General features: G+C 45.8%; 1 protein-coding gene across 1 annotated transcript; it reads left to right on the top strand.

The window, feature by feature from the left end:
• The first annotated feature begins 708 nt into the window (after positions 1-708).
• On the top strand, positions 709-17,200 carry Eh (Eclosion hormone). The gene is made up of 3 exons (XM_075687252.1): positions 709-862; positions 9,694-9,819; positions 14,323-17,200. The coding sequence occupies exons 2-3, from the start codon at positions 9,710-9,712 to the stop codon at positions 14,465-14,467; spliced, it is 255 nt and encodes an 84-aa protein (XP_075543367.1). The 5' UTR covers positions 709-862; positions 9,694-9,709; the 3' UTR covers positions 14,468-17,200.
• Positions 17,201-25,634: the final 8,434 nt, after the last annotated feature.

Raw genomic sequence — 25,634 nt, 5'->3', positions numbered from 1 at the left:
TCCACGGACGGTCGCACCGACAGCACAGCGCAGCCTGTGCGTATCGAGGGCACTACTGCAGTTCTCCAAGACTCGGAGTACGGCGGAAACTTTATCGAACGCCCATGAAGCCAGCGAAGTGTGTATGTGCGTATACGGGCGGTGGCGGCGGCGACGGCAGCGGGAAGGTTATCTCATCGATCTCTCAAAGCCATAGATACACAATACTCTCCCGTGTAACGGTCGTAACAAGCCGCAACAGTCGGCGCCCACTCAGAGGGGTGTCCGTCTAGGTCACAGCTTCCGGAAAGAAAGCAAAGCCCCCGCAGCTATGGCACGCACAGAAGGCTTTCTTCGTCTCCCATTGCTTCGAGCCTTTTGCGAGACCTACAGACTGCGAGTTATACACGTCCGCCCTCCTTTTTGCTATTCCTTCTCGTGGGCTACTGTTTACCACCTCGCTAAGTGGTGGAGAGAAGGAGAGATGGGCAAGGGATAAGCAAGAGCAAAACAACAAGAAAGACAGTCCTTTGCTGCTACTATAATGCTGTTTGTTGGTGGTGCAGTTGCCGCTACTTATCCCTCCTCCACGGTCAGCTTCGTCGAGGAACGAATCGAAAGCGACAGTGCCTTGCGTGGCGCTCGCGTCGTCGCCGGCGTCGATATATAATCAGATGACTGCGCCATGGCCGTCGCTCAGCCGGAGATTCCTCCGCGTTATTCCATGGTTGTCCCTTCTCGCTAAGAAACGGCGTCGCCCGCGCAGAGAACCATTTAGTGCAGAGGAAGCCCGGGGGAACAAGGACCTGCTTTTGCATAGGTAGAAAGCTTTCGGAAATCTGCAGCAATAGTTCACTTGTTGAGTGGATTCATCTATTGCAAGGTGAGTGCAACCTGGCTTCGCGGTATTATTGTCTTCGGCATGACAACGTGTAGCGAGGATGAAAGACGAGGAGGAAATGAAGGGGCGCGACGTGGATGTGAGCGCAAGTTGATGCACTGGCCTACGATACATGTCTCGATTCGAGAAAGCTATGAATGATGTCTGCATGTGCATTTTTGTTTCCTGCATATGGCGAAAGAAAAAAGAAAGAAAGACAAGCAGACGAAGTAAGATTTCCGCGGGTTCCTGCGGCAAACGGTATAGTCATTGGTGACGTCAGTGTAACATTTATTTCTTAGTATAATGTACAAAAAAGAAAAATAAACCCATTAAGAACCAGGGGTCGAATTCACAAAGCTTTTTGTTCGTGAGTGCTCTTTTTCATTGGCTGATTGTCTTCGCTAATAATACATCCCACATCACTATTCACTGGCACGAACGCTTTTAGCAAAAGAACGTTTTGTGAATACGGGTCCACTTTCTTCTCTTTGCGATTTTTTTCGTACGCTTCTAAAGCCCCGCCATGAAAGAGACAGTTTGTATCAAGTAACCCATAATCCTTTTAACATCAAAAATTCGGTGACTGTGACACATAATTTTCAATCAAAATAAATCGAAGTGTGATTACTTATGGTCCCGCTGGGTCACAATGGATTAAATGCATAAACAGCGCGCCGTTGCCGTTGTGGCAGCTTTTGGAGAATCGCGCTTCCACCTATATAATAGCCTGCGACAAGGCCGCATTGACGCAGTCTGTGCAGCTCAGCACTGCGCAGAATGGAGTTCCGCCGCGGACTGGATGCGCATCTTCACACGGCACAGCTGCGACCATTTGTACAGCGCAGCGCCTCAAATAGTCGTGTCCGGTTTCGGCGAGGGTCAAACGCACAGATCGCCGTGTAGTAATGCGAGCTTCAATACAGAAGGCGCTAATGTCGGTTGCATCATTCGTCCGCCGCCGAGCGCACGTAATTAACGAGCGAGTGCCAGCGGTCAACTATAGAGCGCCGACGCAGTACTGTGTTGAGACGTATAGCATGCGTCCAGCTGGCACCATTGAAGAAGCGCCCAAAGTGGCGGCTGCGTGCCGCCGGGTATTCGGGGTGGTTGGCCAAGGCTTTCCGCTTCCCTGCGCAAGGCAATCAAGAAATGCAAGAAAGCAAAAACGTATTGCGCTACGCGCGCAAGAAAACGCGAAGATCTGGCCGATTTGGCATTGGCTGTGCAGGGGAGACCCCGGCCTTCTTGTTACGGCATCGTCGGTGACGGCTTACCAGAATGCACCCAGTGGAAAATCAGATGAGTCATGTTGTCTTCGTGATGAAATTTGTAGCGGTTACTTGATGTAAATCATGAATAGCGCTCACATAACCAAACAGTTTGCCCCCCCCCCCCCCTTTCCCTAAATAGAATATAAGAAAGCAAAGTACCTTAAGAACATTACAGAATCTTTGGAGCAGTGAAATAGTGCGACGTGCTACTGTAGCCACTAAGGTACGTGCAACAAAATAAGCAGTACGCGCGCATGTTTTACAGGCCATTGTGCATGTGCAAGAGGTCATCACCGTCAAACCTGCGAAGACGTTTAATCATTACTTCTGCCAATTTTCTTTATTGCGTAGTTTGGATTTGTAAAGCTATCGTACCAAGTGAAATTTACGTCCCAGTGACGTTTCCAGGCAATCACATAAATCCTATACGTAGTATACAAATTTACGCTTACCCCATCCCTCTGTGCCAAGTAGCCAACCGGACGCTTAATCTGGTTAACCTATCTGCCTTCCACCTCTTGTCTTCCTTCCTTCCTGCCACGACAGGTGTGGCCATAGCTCAGTAGCTATAGGGTGAAAAGTGTTGTGCCTGCACCGGCTTGCGACATCACTTGGAGCGGCAATCTTTACAAAATATATCGTAGATGAAAAACTGCAAACCTGCTGCAAATCGAGAACATATACAGTTTACAAAGTTTCTAATCTGAGTCACAAAATTAAATTCCAATGTCTATGTAACATCGTTAGCGATTATGACAATGATGACATCTTCATATCTGATACATTTGTTTTTAAATGTATACTATCGAATTACTCATCCGACTTACATGTACCTAGTTTTTGTTCTCTCTGTGCATTGTTCTTTATCCGTGTGTATCAAATTAAAAGGTGAGGACGCTGTTTTGGGGCTATGTAATAAACAATTGAACTTTATATAGGCGACATAGATGGGGTTAAACCTGGGTGCTTGAATATTCGGTACGGTGACTTGAATGAGAGGCAACACTTCTTTTGTCAAACCCGGAGAAAACAATGAACGATAAGTAGAATTGCGTCGCCACAGTCCCTTTAAATCCGACCGCAATGTCGCATCTAGCGTCTCGTGGTTACGTGGACCGCGCTCACCCCCCTTTCATGTCGTTGACGAGCAATTGGTGGCTCTTTCTGAGCTGGGCTACGATATCGAGGCCGAGCGCGGGCACTGGCGGTGCGTGCGTGCTCTGCTCACTCCAAGTGCTCTCATTTCTCCGGTCCGCGGAAGGCGCAGCGCGTTATACGCGGCACCTTTGAGAGGGAACGAGGAAGCCGTTTTACTCTTTTTGTTTACTCGCTTTGCCAGTACCTCCAGTAAGTAAACTTTCAGATACCCACGGTGTGAACGTGAAAATAGCAATGTCTGTATTCGCGGACTGTTATGGGCTCGCTGATTATTAAAGGGACACGGAAAACAAGTTCAGGTGCATTGCTAAATCAGGGCTATTCGATCTTCGGAATCAGAGAGAGAGAGAGAGAGAGGAAACGGGAAAGGCAGGGAGGTTAACCAGAGAAAAAGATCCGGTTGGCTACCCTACACTGGGGAGAGAGGGGAGGGGGAGGTAAAGTGGTAACAAAGTAGAGATAAGGAAAGGAAGGAGCCTAGACACACAGTCACCATCGGTCACTGGCACCGAATACTGTCATCGCACAGCACAGTGACACTTGCCACACTATCAACATTTGTTCAGGCTACAGCCGCCTGTCCAATCCTGTCGCCCTCAAAAACCGCAACAGTGCCCTCGTCGCCCTCTGCTGCGATGGCTTGTGATGGCGGTATTGTAAAATAAGTTCCTCTGTGAGAGGTCTTTGGTCAAAGCGCGCTATCGCGGTTGCGAGTGATTGTCTCTGTAAATTATATCGAGGACAGTCACAAAGAAGGTGGTGAAAAGTCTCCTCGTTACCACAGTCCTCACACGTGGCGTCGTCGGCCCATCCAATTCGGTAAGCGAAAGACTTGGTGAAAGCCACCCCTAGCCATAGTCGACAAAGCAGGGTAGCTTCGCGACGGCAGAGTCCAGCTGGAATACAAAGGCGTAGAGAGTAGTCAAGATTGTGGAGTCGGTAGTCGTGAAAACTTCCAGCGTTCCACAAGGAGAACGTGATGTCACGGCTGATCATTCGAAGTTTTCGAGCGGCATCTGTCCTTGATAACGGTATCGGCTCCTCTTCGTCCCCTTGAAGAGCCGACCGAGCAGCGTTGTCAGCGTGTTCATTCCCTATGACTCCGCAGTGACTTGGAAGCCACTGAAATGTCACGTGGTGTCCTTTCTCAGTTAAGGTATGAATGAGTTCTCTAATCTCAAATACCAGTTGTTCGTGTGGTCCGCGCCGCAGGGCCGATAGCAAAGATTGCAGTGCAGCCTTCGAGTCACTGAATATTGACCACCTTCGAGGTTGCTCTTGGCTGACGAGACGAAGTGCAGCGCGAAGGGCTGCAAGTTCCGCGGCCATCGGTGTCGTTGGGTGACATGTCTTGAAACTGATGGTGGTGGCTTTCGCTGGGAAGACCACGGCTCCAGAGGAACACTGGAGAGTTGCCGATCCATCAGCATAAATATGTACGTGTTCGGCGTACTTCTCGTGCAAAAGGAGCAGAGTTAGTTGTTTAAGAGCAGGTGATGACAGCTCAGATTTTTTCCTGATGCCTGGTACGGTGAGGTGCACTGCGGGTCGAGCCAAACACCAGGGAGGAATCGATGGCTTAGTTGCGGGGGTGAAGCCTGACGGGAGGCAGGTGGAATACTCCGAAATCGTAGTACAAAATGCTGCCTGCGGCCTTTCTGACGGTAGTGTTGCCAGATGGTGGGAACAGGCACGGGCAACGTGCCTAATGTGCACTCTCAACACTTCTACCGCAATGTGTGTTTGTATAGGTTGGTCCCGAGCAATCGCAATAGTCGCTGCTATCGATGTGCATTTTGGCAAACCAAGACAAACCCTGAGAGCCCGAGCTTGAATAGCCTGTAGAGCACGGAGATTTGTCTGGCAGGTGCTGGTCAGTACGGGCAAACTGTATCTCAAGAAGCCCAGAAAAAGAGCCCTGTACAATTCCAACATTGCATGCACTGACATTCCCCAAGTCTTTCCTCCCAGAAACTTGAAAAGTTGGGAGATTGCTGTCAGACGCTTCTTCATGTAGGTCACGTGGGGGCTCCATGAGAGATCTCTATCAATGATTATGCCAAGAAATTTGTGAGTCTTCTCATAAGAAATTAACTGGCCATTTATTGATATGGCGTAGGGTGTCATTGGTTTGCGAGTGAACGCCATCAGTGCACATTTGTCTGACGAGATTTCAAGACCTTGGTTGCGGAGGTATATAGCTATTAGAGTAGCAGCTTTTTGAAGTCTTGCACGTATCTGAGGACGTGTCACACCTGAGGTCCATATACATATGTCGTCGGCGTACACTACACTACACTACACGTACCGAGGTGTTCCTCAAGGCGGTGTACTAAGCCCTACCCTATTCAACTTCGGAATCAAATTATTCCTGTGGTTGCCGAGTGGCATAGGAAACGTAAAAGTAATGAGAAATAGGCTTGCAAACGTGTGGCATTGAATTCTGTATTACCTACGGACGAACAGTACATTTAGGGGAGCCCGGTCAAGGAGAGCGAGAAATTATTTAGTGGTGGAGAAACGCGACACAGCGCCGCCACCGACCAGAGCATCTAAACCTTCAGCCGCCACAAAACACTCGCACAACAGCATTTGCGTCTCAGCCTGTTCGGGTACGAAAACGAGCTAAAGATCCAAATAAAGTAATTTGATTTAAAATTGCGGCCAGAGCCAAATGAATGAACTCGGTTCATTAAAGGAACGATACGTTTCAAGGCGCATAGTTGTTGCAGTGAGGTAGCGCAAGTTGCCTTGTTGTGTGGTTCTGTAAAGAGCCGTGGTGACAGCAGGCACATCTGCAGGGGTAGCTAGTACAGATGGCTATAGGTATATGCCGACTCGATATATATATGTGCTGTCCGGTGTTGAGCCATGTCGGGAGATGGTATAGTTTCCGTGAAACAGAAGTCTGCGGGATACTTCGAGAAAAACATCGTCTGCTGCACAAGGCCACGTTTACCGTGATAGGATCTGCGCTTAAGTCAGACAAGGCGCAAGAACAAAAGACAGGTGGCGACGCCACCTTGAACTTCCCGAACCAGCTCGGTGTGACGTCATGAGCTTTGAGGGTGTGGGCTCGAGGGTCCCAACTAAGTTTTCAGAGGTAAAGACGCAATACACTCTATTTTAGGAGGAGGAGGAGATAAACTTTATTGAAAGGGGGAAGGGTAAAGAGGGACGTGGCTGAGGGTTAGGGCTCAAGTAAGGCCCTGGGCCTGCTTGGCCTTTTCCGCCCAGTCCACCAGTTCAAGTTGTCGGTCGACGTCCCCGGAACTGAGCCAGGCTGTCCAGTCAGTCTCGCTGCTGACGGGGGGATGAGAGAATGGGAGCGAGGTGCATTCCCACATTATGTGTGTGAGTGTTCCTGTTTCTGAATTTCAAAGAAGCCAGATACTTCGAGAGTACTTTTACTGCGCTACAACAGCCCAAATAAGAAAAGATACTTTGAAATCTCTGACGTCATACTGACGTAACTGCGATGAGGTTTCGGCTCAAAGTTCAAGAAATTGAAGTTTGGCACTAATCTTCTCTTCTATAGTAATCAGCCTCATGCCGCGAAATCATCAAAAATAGAGCTACATACTTCATAAGCTTCAACTGATTTAGTATTTCACGTTGGTGTCCCTTAAGAGAAATCATGCACCCATTGATAGACCCATTGACTCTGAGTTCTGGGCAGATGGAACGGTTTCGGTAGGAAAGCGCGCAAGTCGGGCTGATGCTTCAAGCTCTGGCTTGATGCTCAACGCCAGCAAAGGGCAAAAGCTTACAGAGGAGAAGGATCCTTATGACGGAAACGAACGCTGTTCATCCCAAACGCTGCCTATCTAAAGGCAGGTTATGACGAACGCCGTGTAACGAAAGGGTAGAAGGCGCCCGTCATGTACTTGTCTACCGTGCCTTGGCTTGGAAACGAACGCCATCGCGGCACATGGACGTGCTTTTCTTTTCTTTTTTTCGCTGCGGCCTTTTTGGCAAAATATGGCCGCCATGGCCGGCAGTCGAGCCCCTGGCCTTGTGCTGAGCAGCATAACGTACGCCATGGTCACTTAGAACCGTGTCGTCATTATGAATATCGGTATTGTTATAATGAAAATTATAATGAAATGAATCTTATAAGGAAATACCGCCAATCACTGGCCATTTTGAGAGAGTGACGCCTAAGCGTGACTCGGCGCGAGCCGAGGTGAAGTGTAAAATGAGCCCCGCAATTAAAGCGTGGAGAATATGGTATTATACCGTTGTGGGTGTTGCCAATGCACTTCAGTACTTTTCCATGTGTCCAGCGGAAAGAGGAGTGCATACTAATAACGGCATCTACATGGGCGCCTGGTCTGATGTGGTGGCATAGTGCGCAAAAAAAGAAAGAAGAAAAGGGATAGAAAAAAAAAAGCAAGCAAGCACGGAGGTCACGCATTTAACGCCGTAAACGAGTCTGTGTACGTGTCCTGTCCATGGTCAGTGACGTAGTGTTTCATTTGTTTCTGTTGTCTCTCGGCTGCCGTTTTTGTTACACGTCCTGAATTCACCTTTCTCCGTCGTCCTTGGCGTGTTATTTCACGGTTAGTTTGGAGTGCTGTTTTCGTTTCTGCTTGACCGTGCGCGTTGCGTAATGTTAAATCCTGTTTTTGAAGATACCCTGCCGCACTTCTCCCCCTTGCAACGCTTTCCTTGTACACATGCACCTTTCCCATTCGAAGTTGAATTGTATAGGTGAAGGTGCGGTTCAGAAGGTGCGTGCGGCGCAATTATGCGCCTTATTTTCATCTCGGTTTTCGCCGAGTGCTCCTGTAGTTGGTCAGCCGATTAAGTGTCTCCATTCATACATACCTCTCCAGGAATATGTGGGGAGCTAGGGGTTGATCTAGGTGATAGCTCAAAGTAGGAAGAGCATTAGCTTAGACTGAGACCACGGTGTTACTCCTCTCGGAGATCATTTGCTATGTTTGCCCTCGGGCAAACATATAAAGTTAGTAAATTGTATTCGACAGCGTAATTTAGTGATGGCGAATTCAAGCATTTGCGTTTGACAGTTAGGCGCCTAAAATCCGTAGAGTTTGTCACAAACAGGGGCGCAAAATTCAAGCAACATTATTTGCCTGCGAAATCTAGCCGTCATGATGGAAGCTGATGAGGGTAAAATTTGCATAACCCGACCATTCAGAGACGCCTTCACCAATGAATCTGCCATTTCATGAAGAAATAAGCCTTCATGCCCCGTCACGCAAACTACTTCAATGAAAGCTAAGTGAGGGTGCACTAATGATTTGAAAGATCGCAATATCTGCGAGTAAGCAGAAGCAGTGAGGGGGGGGGAAGCACAAATGAAGGGAGTCTGTTACGACCACTGAGGAACTTGCTCAGTGTTACGACCACTAAGGAACTTGCTGGTGGATTTATTTTACGGAGGGCTACAACCACAATTACAAATTCTGCTAGAAAGATAGGTACAAAGTCTGGAAGGCGAAGATAAAAAGAAAAGTCTAATTCAAGAGTAGGATAGACTATTCCAATGCCACACTTTCCTTGGCTTTGTGAAGCGTCATTGGCAATAACTGGCCTGGTCAATATTTATGCAAATGGATAGGTTAAGATAAACTTAACATGTGGTAGAATAGTATAGCCTCGATTTTTAAAAGAAAATGTAATCAAACTGTACTTGAATCTAATTGGTAAGTGTTGCAGCAAACAGGGGCAACTTCACGAATTTGAATGTTTAACTGATTTAGGAGTTAGGTGCTGGCAAGATTCCTTCCCCTTTTTCCATGGCTCCACCTTGAAGTTTTCGTACTTCGGGATTCAGCGTTGACAGATTTTCACCTGATTGGCACAGATTCTGATCTGTAGATGTCGCTTTCAGGTTTATTCGCTCATTAATTTTTTATTTTCCTTTTTTCCCTCCCTGTCTTCTCGTATTGTTTGATCCCCTTGTCCCTCCCTATGCAGAATCACATTCCAGCGGTCGTATGCCCGCCGGCAGAAATCTCTGCCTTCCTATGAAGAGCTTCTCTCTTTCCCTCCCTCTTAAAGGTGAACAACCCGCAAAGCCGAGCTGTTAACTCCATGTCAAATGTTGTTGATGTACTTATTCATTTTCAGAAAGTATTACTAGTTAACTGCTTGCTACATAATGCACATAATTCATTAGTCGCTTAAATCAGCGTCCCCTCCCCCCCTTCCTCGGCTCCTTTTTTAGACTGCATTTATTTCCGGCTGCACTACCTGCGGGATCGGCCCGCATATTTATGCTGCACTATTTCCAGCATCGGCTCATATTTTTGGTCAGGTGGATAGCCGGAAAGGAAACCGGTCTGACAATGCCAAGAATGCTATATGAATTAATGGTTTTGGAGGGTACGCGAAAGAACCCCTATATTTTCACGCTTTTGTTTTCTTTCGCAGACATCAGCTAGAGCTAATGACGTGGAAGCCGCAGTTGACTTGGGCTTACGTGACTCTCGCGGCTGTTCACCTGGTGGCAGCCCGCATCAGCACCCGCCTTCCGGAGGCCACAATGATATGCATCGAGTAAGTTTCGAATGTTCGTGCATGACGAACTTAAAGAATGTAGCGCGTACAGTTGTTTGATCTGCTGGTTATGCCGTTTCGTTAACTCGAGCAGTTTCTCTTCGTCACCACATTTAAACCTACTACTTCCATTCCTGCTCTTTCCCTCCCGCGGTGCAGCCTAACAGGATGTTGGTACAAGCAGCGCACTTGGAAAATTACCCGAAAAAGCAGCGCCCGTGAATGTCCTCATCCTTCATGTTTGTGTGAACGTCTTTCTTTTTCCGAGTGGGCTGCTTCAACGAAATCATGGATAACTAACTAGCTCGTCAGTACTTATTTAGTTCAGCGTAACATGTTTGAAGAGTCTAGATAGGCCGAGCTTCCTACCTTTAGCGATACTAAAGCGAAATATATTTCGAGCTGAATTATTAGACTTCTCCAATACAAAAAAGTATCTCTTACGGTGAGGAGAGGCTTGGTAAGCCACAAGAGATGCAAAAACAAAGAAGAAATAGTGCAGAAACCATCGACAATGATTTTAAATGTGAGCTAATAGCCGAACGCTCTAAGAAAGTGTTTCGCTTTATTAAAGTAATGGTGCGCTTGACGACAAGCATTTGTCCCAGTGAGGACAGTTAGAGAGCAATTTGTTGTTTCACTGCGTGATTACGCAGAGAACAGGGCCGTTAACCAGCACATTTCTGGTGGTAGTGTAGGTGGACAGCATGTGTGTCTCGACGAGCTATGACATTTGACATTCGTCAACGACCACGCCCCGGTACGAGAGTGCTCTTTGCGTCGCCGTCATAATTCCAACGTCGGACCGCCAGCCGCCGATCACGATAACGGGAGGAAGAACGAAACGTTCGCTTTAAAAAACCGGTGGCAGCAACTCTAGAACTTCCTGCACCTGCTTACTGTGACTTCATGACTTTTGAGAGCATCAGCTTGAACCTAGTTATTTCTTTATCGGTAACGATCGACTATACCCCCTTATAATATAGCCAGAAATTTAACTTAGTAAGTTCTGAAAATTGTCCGTGCTCGCGTCCGTACCTGCTGGAAACCATTATACGTTCACCATACACCAACTGGCCCAGCAAACTACTCTATTAGGTAATAATGCTTTGAAATTCGTGACACCAGACTGACGGTAGCGGCGGGGGGGGGGGGGGGGGGTTAAGGAGCAAAATATTGAAAAAATGCAACTTTTGCCTTCGTTTTCTTCCCTAAATAACGACCTATTGTGACATTAAGGAAGTTGGACGTTTTTTTAAAAGAATACTTTGGGAGTCTAAGCTGATTTAGTTTTTCTCTTAAGTGTCCATTTAAAGTAAACTTCCTGTAGGCTGTTATATTTACATTACATAACATTTATTAATGTCGCCTGTGGAAGATACTACGATCCTAGGCCTAAAGCTGGATAATTCGAAGAGGGCGGACATTACTTGCACAAGAAATCTAAATGCATATTCGACAAATAAAAAAAAAGCTTTACTAATTCCGTTTTAACCAATTACTTTACTGCGCGTATTGCAATTTAAGAATTGTAGTCGGTGAGTTCACAAGGCATGTACATTTAAACGACATATAAATATTGCTCCAATTAATCTGGTATCACTGACCTCCCATCGCTTTTTAGCTTCCCCGAACCTTTACCCTTGAATGAATAGAGCATCATGCTAGATGTACAAGGCATGTATCAAAGGTATCCCACCATGCCCTAGGAAAAGAGGAAGCGCTGCCTGGTATTTTCGGCTGTCCTTATCTCCTTCAAAGTTGCTCTCTCCTTCACAACCAGTGCCACTGTCCTTTTATATACTTCCTAAACGGCTGTGGAACCATTCCTAGCGAAGCGCTGCTGGGCAGCCGTCGCGTTGCATTTGATGTTATCTCGGGTTGAAAACTGCACTTTTTCCGGTGCTTTTTGACTTTCGGGAAAAGTCAAAAGTCACATGGGGCCATGTAAAGAGAGTAATGAGCTTGACAGACCACCGAAATACTCGGCTTTGAAAAAAAAAGAAGAAGAATAAATATTGAATTACATGACCCCCATGAAATGGGGTGTTATCCTGGTGCAGTTTTCATGTCTTCGAATTCTTCATGGGCAAAAAGTTTGCCAGCGCCCGCTGCGAACCCAAATTGGGTTTAAAAGGGCATTCAGAGCATCTTAGTTGCTATCCACTAGCTGAAAAATTTATCTCATAGTTAATCGACGGCGTCCTTTTACCAAGGTTCGTACGTTATAGACAATCGCATCGTTAGGTTTGTGACCGCCTCCCACAGCGTGGCTCACTCTGTACAATTGTTTGGCTTTCCTTGAGGCGGCTGTACAACATTTTCATCTGCTTCATGTCACAGCGTCGTCTCCAAATGCTCTTTGAATATTCGGAATGACTTCTGCTTGGTTAACCCCAAGCTTTACATAAAAACTTCTGCAGCCACTTTGCTCAATTCTCCGCGTCATATTGGCTCATTAAACTCGCCCCTATGTGAGACGACAGTTCTCAGCATAATTTCTGCTGCACAACAGCAGACACAAGTAAACTTTACACGACCTGTAGGCTGAACACATCACGAACCCTCCTATCATCGCACAGTGTTGCCAACCAGCGCAATGTAGTTATATCTCTAAAATAAATAAGGTCGGGTACCTTTTCAGGCAGTCCTTATACGCCCATCAGGCCATACATAGCCTGTTGTATTTGTTTAGTGCCTACCGTGTGACATCAAGCAGGTGAAATGGAATCATTAAGAGAGCGCCACTTATCCGGCTGCTGGTCACAGTTTACGAGGTATGGTTAGTGCAACGTCAGCTTTCTTTCTGCGCACGCCATACAGAATCGGAGATGCAATGACAGCGCACGGCGAAAGTTGCACATGCTCTAGTATCGACAGAGTTAAATGTCTAGAGACATTACGTCGCACTTCGAAGTGCACCGATGATTGCACTTCATTTCTCCGACATAACTAACGCGTCCGAGTGACGTGTTCAGCTGGACCATGCGTTCAATCATTGCCGATGCTAACGCACTAACGTTTATTGCTCGTAAAAGGGTCCTTGAAGGAGACCATGCGCCATCTGCGTGAAAAATTTTCACATGCGAAGCTAACAACAAACTACTTCATAAAGTGAATTTTATGTTTTGTTTTGTATTGCGCGTTAGCCCCTTGTATTAGAGCCGATCTGTTTCAAAGAAGAGCTTACATCTGATCTTCTGTCTCTTGCTATATTGGAACATATTCTAAACGGTGACTGCAGGAATATCGCGGATCTTTTTGCCAGTTTTATTGGAATTATTTTTCGCTAACTTGCTTTTCAACTCAGTTTATATTGGGCTTTAAATAGCGTAACGCGTACCACCATATTCGTTCGTGCCTACAGTTTTTGGCATTTCTCATTCGTATTCATAGCCTCTTGGCTCCTGTCAGTATATTTTTTAATGTGATTAGCATTCTTAAGATACTTCACGCAGTTTCTGGTATGCATTATTCGTGCCGATCTAACTTTATTCACGCCAACTTGGGTTACTGGGTAGTCTATGGTCAAATGTGTGAGCATCGGGCTACTGTGCTGAGAAAACTGGGTTTGAAACCAAACGCGGGACCCCCTCAGGTCACACGGTATGCGGCACTGGATATGTGACACTCTTCAATGAACTTTCACGCCAGCTTGGGTAACTGGCTGTGTGACACTTTGTGTGTGCCGCTCTTCATAATAATCATCATAATACATAAAACACACAATCACCAATAACACACCCATCATAAGATACATTGCTAATCGCATTAACATCATCAATCATCTCCAAATTATAGAGGCACCGACAATTTTTGTTTGAACTGCATGCAGTCAGGACCATTCTGGCACTGAAAATGCTGCCTGTGGTCTGATGCAATTATACGAACTGCATTTCGCCAAAGCTTTTCGGACCGTGGTCTCGTGCGTACTCGATGTAGAAAGTCACAAAAGCTTGCGCTGCTACTTTTCTTAAGATCTATCAGCTTATGCAGTCGCTTGTGACTAAACGACGAACGCTTAAACGTGTGTGCAGGAGTGCTGTGAACATTTCTTATCTCCTGTCTTACCATCATGCGCTACCTCTCCACCTTCCCGGTGCAGGGTAGCCAACCGGGCTCGGCCTAGTTAGCCTCCCTGCGTTTCTCTTATATTTCCCCCAGACAGACCATGGTTGCATCGGTCACTGGTACATAAAGGAATTCGTGCACTGGTACGCTACTTGAAGTGCACCGTTTTGAGAGACCACTTATAGTGTCCCTGTGCATTATCCCACATGGCCTCCGTGATCTCTCTCTTCCTTTTCCTCTTTCTATTCCCCTTTCACTTACCTACAACATAGGGTAGAAAACCGAACGCTCGTCTGGTTGACTTCCTTGCCTTTCCTCTGCTTGCTTTCTCTCTCTGCCCCCTCTCTTTTGGAGCTTCGTTTGCTCAAGAACGACTTGCCTTGCTTGTATATCTGCCCGAAACAATTTTTTATGTGCCCGCTATACTTGCAGGAACTGCGGTCAGTGCAAAATAATGTACGGCGACTACTTCGATGGCCGCAAGTGCGCCGAGGAGTGTGTGAGCACCGTAGGCTACATCCAACCTGACTGCGACATCGCCGACACCATCATCAAGTACTTGCGCCGGAAGCCGTGAAAGTGCCGCTGGGTTGCTGATCATCGAAGCTGGAACAAGGCGGCGAGAAGCCCAGCTGCTGGGACGTCCCATCAGGGGCACCTATGCTTGCCTCAACGAGGATGGAGCTATGCGTTTCGAGAAAGCTCGTATTCTCGTTTGTTCCTCGTGGCAAGAGACTCCCATCCAAATTCTCATCTCAGGAATACGTAAAAGCCGCTTAGGCAGCTAAACTTGCTGCACATAACGTGCGCAGTGCCACTGCCGATCAAGAGTGGTCACTTTGGATTACGGTGACCTTTATGCATGAAAGATAGATGTAGGCGTGCTGTAGCATTAACAAACCGTCACGTGAACAGGTACTCGGTGAAGAGACAAACGCTGACTAGAAAAAAAAAACAATAAACAGGCACATTAAGTGTACATCTCTCTGGAATGGTGTAGGCTATGCGTGAACAAGACAGGTCCGCCTAACCTTAAAGGGGCACTTAAAGAAAGGTCAAGCTAGACTGGCAGACTAAGTCTTGCTTATAGGCAACTCACCGAGACCGGAGCCTTCTTACGCCGTAAACTACCGCGGCAGCAAATCCCGTTTGGCGACGCCTCCTTGAATTTCCTGCACCCGGCTTCCCATGAAGCGATATACCACGAAAAAGTGTCTTAAGCAGGTGCAAGTTAGTAATTTATTAGTGAGAATTACATTGCATTTCAACAAAAAAAGAAGAGCCGACTGAAAGCTTTTCCTGTGCCGATATGACGTAAATACGCGAAAACAATGAGAAATATTTGACGCCCCACTGCCTTCACCGGCACCGCTGTTTGAACGGGAAATTCTAAAAGGAAAGATGGCCTAAAGAAAATATTTTTTTCACCCAACTAACTATCGCATAAAACAAATGCTGGCAGAATGCCGTAAGAATAGCTTTCGACTCAAGCGATATGTAGCAGCATACTCCTATATCGTTGTGTTTATACTCAGGCTGTAAACTGTTCGAAGTAATATTTTAAAGAAGTGTTCTGTCTGCAACCACACATATGGACAACATGGAGCGAGCGGGTCACCGAGGAAGGGGCGCATAGGGATTTATTAACGCGTCCCACATTCAACCATGCGTAGACGGATGGTCAAAATGCTTCGAATGTCCATCCTGTTTTTCTGGCGCTGTGTAGTCATTGGTGCCAGCAAAACAACCGAAACCAGTTGCTTGAAGCAATGAACAAGGCTGGATGAAACGAAGATATCTGACGTAGCAAGTCGTGCCTGACTTTGTCCTGTGATCAAAGAACAATGATCAAACATGAACATCAGATCACAACCTTCGCGTATCACCTATTTCTCTGCCGAACAGATAGCTTCACTGTGTGCAGCTATGTGCATCAGAAAGTAAATGGTAGGAGGAGGAATCATGCAGTCTCTTGTCGCGCCGGAAGCGCGCGATGCAGTGGGTACATAGAAGTTAGACAACCACTAGCTTTTTTACCGAGGTGTCACGCTTTCTCAATCATATTGCAAACAGCGTTCGTCAGACCTGAGGAGCCTTTATTTGAATGCCATCGCGAAGAAGTGGCGAAGACCTGACGTTTTCAGTAGGACCGTAACATGTCGCAGGGGTGTATGCCACGGAGTTGCAGTGCAAGCTAGTGCCGAGTTTAACATTTACACTTTTACACTTTCTAACACCGCGCTGATGCGCTGTATTTATTTCACGGTTTTGCTAGATCTCCGATCTCAGATCAGTTCTCAGCGTGCCATGTCAAAAAAAAAAAAAAGATGTAGCCTATTTGCGACTATGGCATACGCATCTCTGTCATGCGATTTCTTCGCGCAATTGTAGCTGTGCTGTCAAGTACGTTGATCGAATGACAATGTGATGAACTTTGAGAGCAGTAGTCGATGAAAGAGTGTCGCTGGAGCCAATGTCTACGTTCTCTAGTCGAAACGTTGGTTACAGCGACACCTTGACTGCACTGCACATCACTTCCATGCCTCAATCTTCCTGTAAACTTCTGCAATGATGTGGGCTTCGTAACTTATTAATTCCTTAAGTGCTATCGGAACTATATGACCTTTACTTACTTTAGGTAATGTTAACATTTGATCACGCAGGGCGCCATATTCAGATCGGATATCGAAGCGTTAGTGATCAGAATAAGAAAGCGTGAGGAAAGCGGGCAGCCGGGAGCATAACTGTGCTCTTTTACATTCAAGTGAGGCAGTGTATACGTTTTTCTTTAATATGTAATTGTCTTTGCAATGCACGTGATTCTAGTCATTTCAAGGTTTGTGGAAGTTAGCGCTTCGTGAAACTGTGATATAATTTATTCACGCTAGCATTGCTTCACTTTCTCTTTTTCTTCTTTCTTTTTGTAAAGATAACGTTGCTACACATACTTAGAACTGTACTTGGCGCCCTTTTAAGATAACCAGCGATATTACTGTGCGTCAACAAGCGACGTGTCCGTGTCGAGCGTGCGGCGCTGGCTCGCGCGATAACACTGCCACGTAATTGCGTTGCTATAAACCCACTTCTCATTAAATGCGTCTTTGCTGAGATATAGTGGCTGAAATGTGAACTAATTCCTTGCGGCCATGTGATTCTACAGCAAGGTCTTTCTTGTAAATGTTTGGTTTTGTTTCTCCAGTAGAATAACAAAGAAAGCAGAATTTTACTTCCGTGCACCTGGTTGTGGCTTTTCCGCTACTGAAACATTGCAAAGTGGTTGTGAAGAATTTACGCTTATACTGTTTTATCGTGTTGTCAATAAAAATGGAATAAAAAAAATGAAGTGGAATTTGTTTTCTTTGAATCCTACAGTTTTGCGTACACCGTCGTAGAGTAGAGATCTAAGCTTGTGGCTGGTATGATTAAAGCAGAGTACTTTGAGGTAAAACGCTTCCCAACGTTTTCGGTGTGGCCCTGGCCTCCCCCCCCCCCCCCATTTTTTTTAGTTTAACAAAATTTCTCGTATCGCTTTCAATATGTTCCTTCCTCAAGTCGTTCGCCAGTACAGATGGCGTTCTAGGGTCATCTTCTTTTGGAAGAACTAAAAAAGAACAGGAGGCAAGTTCGGATGAAAAGTGTTTTATTCAGTGCAACAGCAAGCGGGTCTTCGTGCTGAGTGTGTAACAATGACAGTGAATCGCTGCGGTGTGCAGCGACAAGCGTAGCGCAAGTCATTATTTTGTCAAGATCTTTAATATCCCTCTGGATGGTGTCTTAGTTAATGCATCGCTTTCACTTTATCTCCCGGACGGGTATGTGGTAATTAAATGGCGCCAAAATTGTGAACCTTTACAATGGTTAGTTAATAATGATAACTCACGATGCTGTAATCTCTACTTCATCCCCGGTAGTTCCCTTGTCTTTGCGAATTCTGTCGTGCCATTCAAGTGCAGAAATAAGGCAGGTCACAGTATATGTAAAGATCTGGGGCTCAGCAGACGCCTATTGCGTCAAAAAGTGTGCGTATGAGTAGTGGTGGTGTGTGTGTGGGGGGGGGGGGGGCGAGGCAGCGCTTTACAGCACAACCTTCAGTATGACTGCCGTCACTATAGAGACATTAAGCTATATGTCCTGGAAGCTTAGCGGCAAACGAGTAACAGTTTTGCCGAAACTCCCACCCTCCTCCCGTTCCCCTTTCCTTCGCAACAGAACAAGACTGTGAACCAAAGCGGATCTCGGCTTCTTGATCACGACGTGGGTGTGGCAAACTGTAAACAGTACTTTTTGAAACTGATTATCGTCGGAAAATGTCGTACGTGATGATTATGCAGGGTAAGCAACGAGATCTCGCCGTAGTTTATTCATAAAGTTATTCCGAGTCGAAAGTTATTAATCAAGAGGTACCACAGGGCTCAATACTGGGACCCTTGTTGTTCTGCATTTACAGTAGCGACTTAGCTGATGTTCTTGACCTTTCTAAGGCTATTTTATGTGCTGATGATACCACTATTCCTATGTCTGTTAACTCTTTAACAAGCTTACTCTTTAAACTGAACAATGAACTAGGGAAAATTGTTGAATGGTGTCAGTTAAGTAATTTAATTTTAAACCCTCTCAAAACTCAGTTCATGTTATTTAAAACAAAGCAGAGGATCGTGCCGTGTATCCCCCAAGTAACTCTCGACAGTCACCTCATTCCTGCGGCGGGCTGTGTGTTGTTCTTTGGCATAAAATTAGCTTCTCACATGAAATTTACTCATCATATTGCGTTTGTTAAATGGAAAACAGCTTTTGGCGTAAGAGCTCTCATAAAATGACGTACATTCTTTTCAGAACACGCACTATTATCTTTATACTTTGCGTTCATTCATAGTCATACCACCTATGGTATTGCTTCCTGGGGAAACACGTATAACTACCACCTCCCGCCTATTCAACACTTACAGAACCAGGCTGTTCGCATAACGACCAAGAGTTCCTTTTACTCAAATGCTCTCCCGCTACTCCAGGCAAACTTTATACAACCTGTACCTGGCTTGTTTAGGTATCATCTAAGTATTCTCTTTTTTAAATTACTTAACAAATAGCTTCCTTACAAATTTGCGGACTACAAATTACTCACTAATACCAACCTCACTAGGTTTGCGCATAATTACAACTTTTTATTACCTAAATGTAACACAAACTATGGAAAAATGACATCCTCGTTTTCAGCATTAAAAATATGGAATGACCTACCCCATTCTCATAAACTAACGTCATCTTTGAATGTATTCAAACATGAGTTAAGTTGTTTTATTTCTTTTTGTAAATAGTTTCGTGTCTTATAACATGTTATCTGCATAATTATGATTTTTGATATATGCACTTTTTGTTTGTTTTGCCTTACGAATGTATTGCATTACGCGCATTCATTTGTTTTCCTTGTACGTTCTTTTAGTCTTTGCTGCGTTAACCCACGTTTTGTACAGTTCTTTCTTTTTTCTTTTTAGAACCGAGGGTCCCGTTGCAGTCATTGACTTTGGGACCCTCGTGTGCATACTATTTGTTATTTACTCGTTGTTTTTGAATGAAGAATAAACTGAAACTGAACTGAAACTAAGCAATCCTCAAATAGTACATTGGCTAAATTGTCAATATCACTATAGCGACCAGAGACACTATCGCTAAGAAGGCGTTCAGTAAGAGAAACAGCCTCTGCGCGCCGATTAACGAGGATGGTTCACGCAACCTTTTGCGTATGCCAGTGTGTTGACACACACGCAGTTAGTTACCTTACGCGAAACCTCAAGCTCTTGATAGTGTCTGCCTTAGTCAACGTGCCGAAGTAATGAGGAGTGAAAAATCGCACACCATGATACAAAGAGAAACATAGAGGAAAGGCAGAGAAGTTGAGCCGAAGGAAGTCTTCGGTTTGCTACCCTGCACGTGGGTTGCGGATAAGTGGGTTCGGCAGAAGAGAGGAGGAGAGAGAAATAATAACAGGAAGTACTATAGGCGTTCACTGGACCCTGTGAATGACAAAAATACTTATGGAAGCGCTTTTAGGAGCCGTAACTTTGCGCCAACTAATGACATGTAGAAGTGTTGGCTTACTTCAAAACTGTGTTAACCTAAGTTTGACTGGCTACCTGCCCTGGCGGCCTAACGGTTATGGCATTGCGCTTTTAAGAAGGAGGTCCCAGGATCAAATCCGGGCCGCTGTGGCCTCATTCATATAAGAGCAAAATGCAAAAACAAACACCTGTGTATCATGAAATGAGTGCACGTTATAGAAGCTCAGCTGGTAAAAATGATTTCAGCGTCCCTAACAAGGCACGCCTCATAATCGAGGTTTTGGCACGTAAAACACCACAATCTAGTTTTCGTTTGAGTGGCAAACCGCGCTCGACACTGTTGTTATTATACTAAACGCAATTATATTATGTGTAAACCCCACACAACATGCGAAAAAGCAGACAACCGCATAAACTTAGCTGTTTAAAGATAAGCTTTTGCAAATTATTTTATAACGACGCACTCAGAAAAGTGATACCCGATACTAACAATAAAATTTGTTTTGCGCAAACAAGGACCACACCACAGCGAGCGATTCTGTCCTTTTCGTTCTGTTGCTGCCCTGGTTGGCGCGAATATACTTGTAAACTATGGACGAACTAGCCCAGCTGACGGTGCGTTGGTAAGGAACTATCTTGCAAAGAAGTTTGCTGGCAAACAATGCAAAATCCTAGACAACTTTTCTTGCTGAAGAACTCAAATACAAAATGCATATTATGCAAACAAGCTTAGTGGAACACGTTCTAGTTCATATTGCGCAGTGTATTCAAGTCGGACGCTAGCTCCATTTAGCTCCTTTAGAATCTCCCAGCGCTGCCGCTTTGTTCATGTTATAGACCTAACGTTATAGAGATCACCATCACGGGAAATCGCAGAAGAGTACAGCCTCAGTTGCTGTGCCCGAAACCTAACGTCTCGTCTCGACGTCGAAGGGTGTGGTCACGTGCCTCACAGAGCTGGAACACTTGGCCACATCGAATCGGTGCACGAAGGGAAGCTACAATTACGCAAGAATGCAAGCGCGCGAAGCCTGGTTTTCTATGTGCAACGCACCGGAGACCCTTGGGTACGCCAGGCCAGTCCGTATCGAAGTCTTGATTAATGGTATTGCACGAATAATAACGGATCTTCTTACTCTAAAGATGAGGTTTGCATGACATCTGATAGACAACCGACACGTCGTAGAAGGCGAATGGGCGTGAACGGTTCTTTTGTTTTCGTTCCCCACCCACTAGAACCGCGTATAGAGGGCGCGTCTTCGAGCCGATATAGTTGTTCTCCCCAGTATTGTCAGCTACAAGCTTCGCTGACAGAGCTCCCGATACTTACAGCCTAAAACCTCTTTTGTTGCAGACACCACGTAGTCACGGTGCGTGGATGCGCTAAAATATATTTTGGCTGAACAAGATGTTGTAGGCGGGGTACATCTGTGCGGTGACACTGTTCAATTGTGAAGGCTAAAGCAATCACAAATCGTGAACGCTCGTCACGATGTCCTGAGGGGTGGTCTCCTTCGTGTGGATTGCTTGAATTCACAGAATACGGACACAGGCATCTCATTATGAACGCATTTAACGTGCGTCCGAGGAACACATTGGAAATGGTCTATAAATGATATCTCGAAGAGGCACACCAGCTTGAGTAATTATTGTCATCCACCAGCTTCCATTATAGAGAACTCACGTGTACCATTACAGACTTTGCTCAGCGATGAACCCGAGTTTACTTACCTTTCAAGTTCCCATGATCTCTCTCTCTCTCTCTCTCTTAGATATTAGGCTTGAGCACCTTCCTTATATAAGTTATTATCTCTAGCGAAAGGGTACCTCATATTTAATGATCATATTTCCACAGTGTATGATGAATCGCACGTTTGCTATAGAGTGCACGCCACGTTGCCCGCTATCGATGAAGCCAGAAGCAATTTGCGACGTTCGACGTGTGCTTCCTCCATTTTTTCTTCCACGTCGCCTTCTGTCGACATCTTGCAAGAATTAAAGAAAGATAGCCGTGCCACTTGTGGCTGGGAATGGTCATTAGTAAAGGTTGTTCCCTCTCATTTTTAATGATAGAGATCCGTGCTGATGGCTTCTTGCAGGCACGCACAACCTCCTTGTATGCATTTACAACTGAGGCTTCCCTGAAGATCTAGAGGTTGTCGCTCTCAAAAGTTTGCAAGCAAGCTCACTCCACGTCACGTTAAGCAGGCTGTACGTTTCCTGCAGTGTAAGCAAGGCGGCGCATGTATTCAGCAATCATGGCACTTGTATGTAATTCGTGAGTGCTTATTTAGCAGTTATAATTGGGTGCTCACGAGTATGAAAACTCCTGAGCCGCACACATCTGGCGTCGGCACTTGTTGCTACTCGAAGCTTAATTAGGTGGTACTCAGCAAATTCAAAAGCAGGAAATAATGGGGACCTTTCATTTTTTGTTCATATTTCGGGCAAAAGAAAACGCTGCCCAGGGATGGTGGCGATGCAGCTTTCTTGGCGAGCACAAAATCAGTTGTCAAGAGGAGTGGCTCGTAGAGAAATCTGCGCCCTCAATCCACAAATAAACCTACTATAAACTCACTCAATGGGACTTTTTTTTACCCGACTTTGGCCAATTAGATACCTGAAGTCATGCACCTTCGTTTGAATCTAATCCGTGCTTTTTTATGTGCCCTGATTTTACTGTAGAAGAAGAACAAGAAGAAGAAGAAGTATATTGACGAATGAAACGCCCCTAGACAAGGGCCCCACTGGCTACTGCACGCCTTCTTACTTGTCGGATGATGACCCTTTGGACCTGTTCCTGTAAACTGGACAGCGCCGCCTCCCACTGTGTGTGATTCATAATTTCTGTCTTAATCTTTTTTCTATATGCCGTCCATGCCGACGAAATGTGGTCGAGGGTTGGCATACCCCCACACCATGGGCATGTGTCCGTGTATCTTTCTGGATAAAGTTTAGTGCAGTATGTGTAGGTTGTTATATGTATGGGTTTGCAGCTTTCTCCATGTAACATGTTCTTCCTTACTGAGATTCTTATGTGGAGGTGGTAGTTTCATTCTGTTCCCTCTGTAATAGTATAAAATTTCAGGGTAGGTCTGGTCAATCGGGATGACGTCGTCAGAGGCGTCCTGTGGGTACTCGTGGTGTGTAATATGCGCACGAGCTACTCTGTCAGCTTCTTAGTTTCCTCTGATTCCCTCATGACTAGGTACCCATAAAAGGGGAAATTTGGCTCGGGGTTTCATATCTCTTACGATCTTATAGGCTGCGGTGCATATTCATCCCCTGAGGTAGCTTCTGCATGCTACATGCGAGTCCGATAGGATGGTTATTTATTGTTGGTTTGGTTCAGTCGCTTTGATAACCAGAGCTATGGCGATTTCTTCTGCTTCCGCGATAGTGGTGTTGTGAGTGGGGGCGCTAGTGATTTTTCTGCTCAAGTAGTCATTGACGACAGCTGCCGTTCTTTTCTGGCTGCCTGGGTATCTTGCCGCCTCCACGAAGCGTGAGTTTGGTTTATCGCCATACGTTTTCTCAATGTATGCAGCTCTGGCATCTCTTCTGCTTGCATGTAGAGTTGGGTCCATATTTCTGGGTATGCGCGACACTTTGATGCTGTTTTTGATTCTTGTGGGGATGGGTTTAGCTTTGTTGGGTTTTTCTAGGAGTTCATGATACCCGAGTCTGCCAAGGAGCTTCCTACCCGTGGTCGTTTGTGCGAGTTGGTTTCTTTGGATTACCAGCTGAGCTTCTGCCATTTCCTCGAATGTATTGTAGATCCCAAGAGACATGAGTTTTTCGGTTGAGGCGCATTGCGGATTTTGTAGGGCGATTTTGCATGCTTTCCTTAAGCAAGCAGTTATCGCATCCATTTCTGTTTTCGTTAGTGGGTAATACGACAAGCTATAAGTGAAGCGGCTAACCGCCTGATTAGACAAAGGGTGTCTGATTCCTTCATCCCCGTTCTTTTCGTGGTTACTCTCTTTAGCATTCTAGGAACATGTTCTGCCGTCTGGATCAGAGCAAGCCCGTGTTGTGTTGATTGGATTGTATCCACATGCCCAGCACCCGGATTGGGGTTTTCTCAGGAATGGTGTCATTTGCAAGTCTGATTTCGAGTTTATAAGGGCCGGGTCCTTTGGGACGTTGTGACTCACTTTGCTCTTCCAGACTCGTACAGTATATGATTTCTCTGACGCGCATTGCAGCCCTCTGGCTCGCACGTATGTCTCGATTTCACAAGCAGCTGCTTGTAATTGCTCTCTCTTTCACGTATCGTCCCGATGACACACCAGACTGTAATGTCATCAGCGTATAGGGCGTGCTGGATACGCTTGATGGCTTGTAGTTTCCTTGCAAGGTCTATCATCGCCACATTAAATAGAGTTGGCGGGATTACTGCGCCCTGGGGAGTGCCCTCGTTGGGTGCACTGAAAGCCTTGATTTAGATTGCGCCGAATTTAATCTCAGTCGTTCATTGGTTGAAAAAGTTGCGAACATAGTTTCATATCTGCTCTCCGCAGTTTGTTTCAGCCAGGCCGCCGAGAGTATTCCTTGGTGGCTAACGTTATCACAAACTCCTTTTATGTCGATGGCCATGACGACGTGCTCACTTGATCTTGGGATTTTTGTCAGGACTTCCTCCTTCAACTGCAGGAGGACGCCTTGAGTTGAGAGCTTGGGGCGGAACCAAACATCGTGCCTTGAATGATTTCATTGTCCTCTAAGTAGTTTTGCAACCTAGAGTTGGCTACTTTTTCAAATAGTTTCCCCAGACAGGAGGTCAGGGAGATTCGCCTATAGGGTTGTCAATTGCTAATTGTTATTTGGAATTAAAACTGCTGGGCGTGCTTCCACTGCCCTGGAATAGTACCCAGCTGCCCATGCTCATTTATAAATGTAGTGTACGGCTGTAAAGCCTCATCGCTTAGGTTTCTAATCATGGGGTTAGTTATTCAGGCTCTGCCTGCCGCTGTGTTTCGCGTCATTCTCGCTATGGCAGCTCTAACTTCTTGGATGGAGACGGGTTCATCGAGTTCTGACGTACAGTTTGCATGATTTCAATTTGCTGAGCCTGGAGGTTGTGTCGGAATTCACTTCAAGCACTGTCATTTGTTGCGTTATTTGTTGAGTTATCTGGGCTGGCAATTGTTGGGTGATCTGTTGTACTATTGAGGGTAGTAATTGTTTGAAAGTCTCTTGGATTTGTGTCAGGAGTGTTTCAACTGTTAGCATTTCACCCTGTAACCTAGGGCGCTTCCGGGGTGCTCGAATAACTTGCTCCCAACTTTGCTCTGCCTGTGCCGGTTTATCCTGCGTGTTGTGTTTTTGCGGCTACAGTCGCTTTAGCATCGCATTCTCACCCTCTAAGTCGCCCAAGCTCACATCAGTTCAGATCTCGTTCTAAGAGTGAGTGTTATCTGTGCATTTGTTTGAGGTGTGGGTTATGAGGCTATTGCTGACCAGCTCACCCTGTGTTTGTTGCCTTCATTCCTCAGTGATTTTAGTGTAGTTATGTGACCAGACGTTTTGTTTACTTTAGTGCACCTGTGACTGGACTTTGTGTTGTTTTTGTGAGTTGACTTTCCCTTTTAATGCGACGTTAGTGTACTTATGTGACAGGACATTCTGTTATTGTGATTGGGAGTTGGCTTTCAGTTTTAATGTGTTTAAGTTAATCCTTCTTTT

This window comes from Dermacentor variabilis, chromosome 4 (genome assembly GCF_050947875.1).
Source record: "Dermacentor variabilis isolate Ectoservices chromosome 4, ASM5094787v1, whole genome shotgun sequence".
NCBI lineage: Eukaryota > Metazoa > Arthropoda > Arachnida > Ixodida > Ixodidae > Dermacentor > Dermacentor variabilis.
The sequence above is the reverse complement of the archived record's forward strand: the minus strand, read 5'-3'. Positions and strand labels throughout refer to the sequence as shown.